Source organism: Hordeum vulgare, chromosome 6H (assembly GCF_904849725.1).
Source record: "Hordeum vulgare subsp. vulgare chromosome 6H, MorexV3_pseudomolecules_assembly, whole genome shotgun sequence".
NCBI lineage: Eukaryota > Viridiplantae > Streptophyta > Magnoliopsida > Poales > Poaceae > Hordeum > Hordeum vulgare.
Window position 1 is genome coordinate 446,431,537 of NC_058523.1, and position 8,224 is coordinate 446,439,760.

At 42.2% G+C, this 8,224-nt stretch overlaps 1 protein-coding gene across 1 annotated transcript; it reads right to left on the reverse strand.

The window, feature by feature from the left end:
- Positions 1–5,642: 5,642 nt before the first annotated feature.
- Positions 5,643–7,673, reverse strand: LOC123404408 (non-specific lipid transfer protein GPI-anchored 14-like). Its single transcript, XM_045098331.1, has 3 exons — positions 7,160–7,673; positions 6,487–6,570; positions 5,643–5,993 (listed from the first exon to the last, which is right to left on the reverse strand). The coding sequence occupies exons 1-3, from the start codon at positions 7,482–7,484 to the stop codon at positions 5,848–5,850; spliced, it is 555 nt and encodes a 184-aa protein (XP_044954266.1). The 5' UTR covers positions 7,485–7,673; the 3' UTR covers positions 5,643–5,847.
- Positions 7,674–8,224: the final 551 nt, after the last annotated feature.

Genomic DNA, 8,224 nt, shown 5'->3' on the forward strand with positions numbered 1-8,224 from the left:
TTCGTCACTCCACGTACTTTACGGGTAATGCCCGAAAACTTTTCGGAAGCCAAATGCAACTTTCCTATATATCAATCTTTACCTTCGGACCATTTCGGAGCTCCTCGTGATGTCCGGGATCTCTTTTGGGACTCTGAAAAACCTTCGGTCACCAACATACATAACTCAACTATACCGAAACGTCACCGAACCTTAAGTGTGCAGACCCTACGGATTCGAGAACTATGTAGACATGACCTGACACACTCTCCGATCAATAACCAATAGTAGGACCAGGATGCCCATATTGGCTCCTACATATTCTACGAAGAACTTTATCGGTTGAACCTCTATGTCAAGGATTCAGTTAATCCCGTATACTGCTCCCTTTGTCCTTCGGTATTTTACTTGCCCGCGATTCGATTGTCGATATCTCTATACTTAGTTCAATCTCGTTACCGGCAAGTCTCTTTACTCGTTGTGTAATACAAGATATCATGGCTAACTCCTTAGTCACATTGGTTGCAAGGCTTGTTGTGATGTTGTATTACCGAGTGGACCCTGAGATACCTCTTTGTCAAATGGAGTGACAAATCCCAGTCTTGATTCACGCCAACCGAACACACACCTTTGGAGATACCTGTAGATCACCTTTATAGTCACCTAGTTACGTTGTGACGTTTGATACACACAAGGTATTTCTCTGGTGTCCGGGAGTTGCATGATCTCATGGTCATAGGAACAGAGACATTGACATGCAGAAAACATTAGCAATAAACTAACACGACCATATGATGCGTTCATAGTTTGTGTCTTATCCATCATATCGTTCTCCTAATGATGTGATCCCATTATCAAACGACTTCTCAAGTCTATGGCCAGGAAACCTTAACCATCTTTGATCAATGAGCTAGTCCTTCAGAGGCTCGACAGGGATAGTGTGTTGTCTATGTATCCACACATGTATTTGAGTTCCAATCAATACAATTTTAGCGTGGATAATAAACGATTATCATGAACAAGGAAACATAATAATAATCAATTTATTATTGCCTCTAGGCATATTTCCAACAAACATACCCTGGTTACTGAAAGTACCTACAACTTTTTTGCTCCACGTCAATCACGCATTATAGATACTTACTAGCAAAAGGGCCCGTGCGTTTTGATGGGAGAAAAGAATACCACACACTCTTAATTTTTCAAATAAAAAGTTTATAATCTCATTATGTTTAGCTACGACCCAAACAAAGATGATGTTAGCCTATAAAAACACAGTTCAAGATTCCACGGGTTTTTTACACACAGCTTACATGTAGATTTAATACGTACAAAGAAACGGGTAAGTGATCCTCAATTTCAACTTGAATCCAGATTTTACTCAGATGTTCATCCACAATCCGGATGAGTACCGGTATGAAAGAAAGATGTATATTGCAATACTGATTATGATTTCACCCTAGATAGTATTTTTAAATGGTTAACGGGTAAAATAGCAACATATTCATATTCTACATAGTTTTCTAATCAAATTCCATATATAAAATGTTAAATTTGGAGTTATAATTTAGAAGATATGAGTATTTTTCAAAACATTTGACATGTAATGCGGATTTAATGTTAAAAACATGAGGGGTTTTTGTTTAAAATAGCATGACGGACTAAAAATACTTATTTTCTTTATTAATAGGTATAGATAAGCTTTCTTTACCCTACTATGAAGCGTTCTCTTTGGTAGGATCTTTTTCGGAAATATCTTAAACTTAGTTGCCTCACAAAAATAGCAATATGGGTGGAAAACAAACCATTGAAAAATTACAGTCATGTTCTTATCGGCTTATTCCCCTAGCTTTTTCCGTGTTTTTGATGAAATATTTATAATGCTCCTGGATTGTAACTGTGTGATGTTTAACTTATACATGTGATTGGTGTGGGAAGTAGGCACCTTAGAAATGACGGCCGATAGATTGATCAGTGACATGCGGTTCAATTCAAGTATATGGATCCTTTTGATAAAATAAAAATGGAAAAACCTAATCTGTAGCGTGCCCGGCGTTCATATGCCGCGGATCTCCATCTACATCTGATTTGTTTTTTCTTTTATTTTTTGAAGCCTCGCGTGATTTCTTGACGCGTGATTAGGTGGTGTATTTTTTCAGTCTCGCGAGACAACATAGTTCTACAGTGCGGACCAACCCTTTTCTCTTCGCCATGCATGCATGCAATGATGCCATGAGGTTCGCTTTAAATGACCAAAATTCAAAAACTTTTATCTTTTAAACCATTAATTCGATCGATGATCTGCTCTCGCAGTTGATTTTATTTCTACAAAATCTTCAAAACTAGATCTAATGTCAACATGTTTCGATAACTTTTTTTACTCGTATTTACCATATTTGTTGAACTTACTTGTCATATTAGTAAGTACTTATTTGGTTGATAAAAAATAACTTAATCGGCATATTTTTGAAAACTGCGTATAAAAACGACATCTCCACGTAATCAAACTGGCAAGCACAAATAACTTTTTTTAGGCGATTACGCGTAAAAATATGACAACTCAACATATTTAAAACCAAATTATTATTTGAGAGTAGTTGCCATGCAGCGTGTAATGTGGGCTGTAATCTGTCAAACTCTATTCCCCTCTTAATCAATTGATGAGGCAAATTTTTGTCTCCATTTCTAAAAAACATATTTAAAATCGATGACCACAAGATGTTTTTGGTCATGGTTTGTAAATATGAAAACTCGACATAGTTAAACTAACAAAAACAAAAGATAGTTTTCCGACAAAGTTGTACGTAAATATGACAAGTTGGCGTATTTAAATTGACAAACACAATCTGTGACATGTTTTTATATCATGTATGATAAAAACTGCTACAAAGGCTTTGTACGAAATAACATTAAAAAATGTCAATTAAGTTTTGTTTTGGCAAGTAAGGATTAGTAATATGGCAAGTGGGTCAAAACAAGTGGTAAATATGAACGGAAAAGAATAGTTGACGAAACATGTCGACATGTGATCTAGTTTTGAAAAACTCATCGCGAGAAAGTCAATGATGAAAACGGATCATCGATTGAATTAATGATTTTGTAGATAAAACTTTTTAAATTTCAAACATCAAACGGAATCTTGATGACATCATTGCATGATGCATGCATGATGAAGAAAAGAGGGATTTGGCCGCACCACAATATTTTTTTGAAGTAACCTCGTTAATAGAGCAATGCTATTTTTTCATTAGGATGGTGATTAGCTGACCGCCGCAGGACAAAATCATTGTTCTGACCCATGATCTGTAAAGAATTCACAAAACGAACTCGCCCTGAAAAGAATTCACGTTTTGACCCTTTTTAAAAACGCCATAAAGAGTGGCGTTGCAGGTCACTTATGAGACGCCAGATTAGTGTGGCATTGCATATCACTTATCAAAAGTGTGACTAATGTGCGTTTCAAGCCTTCAGTGCAACGTCAGACACCCTAGTGTTTCTTAAGGACAGAACCTCCCAGCTTTCGAGCCATGGAGCGTTGCTGCCTCCATCGCAGACGCCAACATGGCTGGCGTTTCAACATGCAGTCAAAACGCCAAAGGGGCTGGCGTTTCTTAAGGACAGAACCTCATAATTCATACTTCAACAACATAATTCACTTCATAATTCATACTTCAACAACATAATTCACACTTCAACAACATAATTCACTTCATAATTCATACTTCAACAGCATAATTCACTTCATAATTCATACTTCAACAGCATAATTCATACTTCAACAGCATAATTCACTTAATAATTCATACTTCAACAGATAAATACTTCATAGTTCCTAACACTTCAGAAGATAAATACTTCATAGTTCATAGTTCATACTTCATAATTCATACTTAAGAAGATAAAGACTTCATAGTTTACTAGCACAACACTCAGAATAAATAGGTCATAACACTTCACTTCCCCCCTCTCTTCGCAGCCATCTTGCCCTTAGTAACGTAGCCCTCCGGAGTGTTCTGCCAGCCAGGACGTCTGATGTTCCTTGAGCTAGCTCGGCGTGTTTCCTCTGTTGGCCGAGTGGGTTGACTTGGCTACGGATCATCTTCCGTCTGCGAAGCCCCAAACTCAATGAAGTCCGGATCCGCGGCCTAGTTGTCTGACTCCTCTTCTTCTTCAAACTCCTCAACATGTGCTCGGCTAGAAGAAGCACGTGGTCGGCTCGAAGACGGACGAGCGGAAGAAGCCCGTGGACGGCTGGAAGACGGACGAGCGGAAGACTGCACATCCATTCTGTACTTCGCACGTGCCCTCACATCGGTGGACGAAACACCATGGCAAAAAAGTAAAGCGACTAGTGTGCGGCACCGATTGACGACCTTTTGCGCAAGGAAAATATAATGACATGTTAATATGCTAACAAAGCTATCAAGACTAAAACAACGGTTAACAAGACATCTAACCTGCGGAGTACTTCTAACAAGCCCGTCCGTTTGTGGACATGAGGCACGGTCAAGGACCACGTTACTATCATTGATACATCTCCATAGCTCCGTGCCCTGAATAAAACATATGTGACATCCCACCCATGAATAAATGACACTTGCTCATATTTTAAAGGAGGGATGTACCACTCGGTCATGGAGAGGGCCATAGTCAAGATGTGCTCCAACTGTCTCCCTTTCCACTAGCACCACACGATGCTTCTACTCGTGGAACTCATCAAGGCCCGAAGATTTATCCGGCTGAAACATCCTAGATAATATGAACAAAATTCTTTTAGGCATTAACCTAGTGTCAAAAATAATCACACTACACCTAGTGCCAAAAACCTAGGCAGTCACCTAGTGTAAATAATATGTACAAAACCTAGGCATTCACTAACGCCAATAATATGAACTAAACCTAGGCATTCACCTAGTGTAAATAATTTGAACTAAACCTAGGCATTTACCTAGTGCAAATAATATGAACTAAACCTAGGCATAAACCTAGTGCAAATAATATGAACAAAACCTAGGTTATACCTAGAGCCACCAAAAACTACACCTATTGCCAAAAACCTATGCATTAACCATCACAAAATAGATTTTACTTCAAAACATATGTTACACCTAGTGCAAAAAAAGCTACACAAACATAAAGTTATTGCAAAAACTAATTGGAGGTATTGGAGGAGCTTACCGGCCTCCTCGATTTGCCTAAGAAAAACACAAAACGGTTGAGGAAGGAGGAAGAACTTTTTCGCCCAAGCTCGAAGGAAGAGGAGGAAGAATAGGTGGTTGGTGGGCGACGAGGCGATATGGCCCCTAGAAACGTCAGGGTGTCTGGCGTTGCACTAAAGGCTTGAAACGCCACATTAGTCTGGCGTTTGATAAGTATCCTGCAACGCCATACTCGTCTGGCGTTTGATAAGTGACCTGCAACGCCATGGTTTATGACGTTTCTAAAAAGGGTCAAAACGTAAAATCTTTTTTTGGACGAGTTCGTTCTGTGAATTCTTTATAGATCATGGGTGAGAAGAGTGATTTTGTCCACCGCCGCACGACAAGGCATGTGTGGCGCCGCTGCGTAGTGTTGTTCAAGAAATTTTTTATTACTTGATATGAATGTCTGTTATAAATTACCAGGCAGGCATAACCCGAGAAGAAATCCAAGTCGTCAACATGTACGTAACAGAGACCCTTTTTTGATTGCATACCGGTTCAGTTTTTCACACACAAATTAAGAGATACCAACACACACGCACTCACGCGCACGCATGCTCCATGCTTGCACTCATCAACCACTCTCGGTCCATGTACACAATAATGATGCCCTGCAGCATAGGGGGGCCATCATCTCTCTCGCTATCTCTGTCTTTCGTTTGTGAATTTAGCTCTCAAGGAGCAAGAAAGGCACGGCGAAGAAGAGGAGCGCCGCTGCGCGTGCGGCCACACCGACTCCGCCCACTCCCAACCACCTCATCCCCGTCGCCGCGCTCTTCTGTGCGCCCGTGCTCGGCGCACTAGGCGCCCCACCTGGAGATCACATCGCATCAACCAAGTTATTTAGCTCCAAATTCAATGGCAATCAATCATCACTACTATTACACTTGTAGTAGTTGTGTAGTGATAGTACGTCTTCCATTTTTTGTAGGCATGCTAGATTGCTACTGATAACTATACTCGGCATATGCCCCTGCTTGAGCAATGTTGGGCTGGTTCTAGTAGCACATAACGCCGAGCGGCACTGCCGTCCAGTAGCGGTCAAACAGTTCCTTCTGGTTCTAGTAGCACATAACTAGATTGTTTGCGATGTTAATCTGCATCAATCACTTCACAATTATTGAGTCTCAGCTGATCGACTCGACTGGACGGGCGCATGCACATCGTCATTATGCGTCCGCACTATACAACTCCCTTCTTCAGCGGGAACACTTGGCCGTCTCTTCTAGACAATTTTATTATTGTTACTAATGAACCACTAAATCCTTGTAATAATAAAACAATTAGCAGGAGGAGAATAACTCACTTGGGCTGCTCTGGGCCGCCTGCTGCTTGGCAAACTGCTCGAAGACCTGTGCGTCCTTGGAATTGGGCGGCAGGTGCAGTAGCCCTGTAAAACGTTGAATCCACAACAGGAGCGCACTTCGTTAGTTACCAGCAAACAAAATGAGATCAAGTCTTTCCCACAGCGCCATAAATAATAATACCATTCGTTAGTGAGGGGTGTGGCAACATCATTCACGGACCGCACAGGGAAATGCTGACAGGCCGCTAATTTGGACGCTCCCGGTGGGCGAGATATTTCCCTCCTCATGTTCTGACACGTTGCTACCAGCATGTCGCGATCGAGCACGTACCAGAAATTACGGGCCTAGAAAGCGGTGTTTCTACAAGCATTTCTTAATGTGGGTGCTGCTTTAAGTGGTGGTGGTAACGTTTGAAACTGAAGAATCGTCAACATGATCCCACTAACATCAACCAGATGCATCATATGAACATGAACGCAGCTGTTACTTCTCTTGCCATACATATCGTTCCAGATTCTTTCATACATAGTGGACTTCTGGCATCTGAGTTGCACATATAATTATTCCAAGTGCGTGGAAGCCAGAACCTACAGGTCGATACGAAACTCCATCGACCAGACTGGGTAGTAGTGTGTGGTACTAGTGCATAAGCTTTAGGGATGGAGGACGTACTTGGGCAGTCGGAGATGTTTGCCGGGGCGCTGCAGGCGGCGGGGAGGCCGAGCGCCCTGGTGACGTTGAGCTTCAAGTCGAGACCGGGATCGTCGCGGTCCTTGACGAGCACGCACAGGCACTTGGGGCTGGTCTGCAGCACCGTCTTCAGGCCCCCGCAGCAGTCCGGCGTCGGCGCCTGCCCCTGCCCCTGCACGAATGTCAGGCACGTCGCCAGCGCCACCAGCTTGTCCGAGCATTCCGCCCGGTCCGCCGCGACGTCCGCCCCCGCCGCCGCCACGGCCGCGGCCACCATAGCCGTGACAAGAAGAACTCTCGGACCCATATGGAAGCTTGCCTACGAGGTACTAGAGAGTAGAGAGCAGGGTTTACGGTGCTCGCTGTCGTAGGGCTTGGAGGAGGAGACGGTGGTTAAATAGGGGCGCCGGGCGCGTACGAACGAGCGAGTGCGCTTTGGTGCGTTGCGGCTGTGGCGTGGTTTGGCCGGGTCGGCAAGCGTGCGGGACGGGACAGCAGGTGTTGGCCTGGGGCTACCGCTTAAATGGTTAATCTCCGGCCTAATCCTCCACGAATCTTCCTCAGAGTTTCACGGGGATGGTGTGCACAGGTGGGGACGGTGCACACAGCTCCAAACTGTTGAGATCGAAAGGGAACAAATGATCCAACTCCCTTATTCCATTGACGATCATAATCTCGAGTTGATAACTTTTTTCCATGGTTTTTTCGTTTTACCTTCCACTTTCGTATGATATTTTTTTCGTCTCTCCTTCCATCATATTATATTTACTAATGTATTAAAAAAATCAATTAAGATTATTTTTTAATGAGTCTTTTAAGACCAAATCTGAATTTCTTCGCAAAAAAAAACAAATCTGAATTAATTAATCTTTTCATAAATTGCTCAATCACATTTTGCTCCTAAAGGGGGCTTGATACCTTCTTTTTCAAGGTTTTTCCGTCTTCCCTCCCACCTTTGTCCGGTTTTTCCGTCTTCCCTCCCATCATCTTATATTTATAATGTATTTATGTCAAATAATCAATCAAGATTATTTTTTAATGAATCTT

Bases quoted from the DNA above. Each gene is read 5' to 3' on its own strand.
- LOC123404408 (XM_045098331.1), bottom strand. From the start codon at position 7,484: ATGGGTCCGAGAGTTCTTCTTGTCACGGCTATGGTGGCCGCGGCCGTG. The intron at 6,571-7,159 runs GTACGTCCTCCA...AACGTTTTACAG, and splicing joins AAACATCTCCGACTGCCCAA to GGCTACTGCACCTGCCGCCC. The intron at 5,994-6,486 runs GTGAGTTATTCT...TGTGATCTCCAG, and splicing joins GGCGGCCCAGAGCAGCCCAA to GTGGGGCGCCTAGTGCGCCG.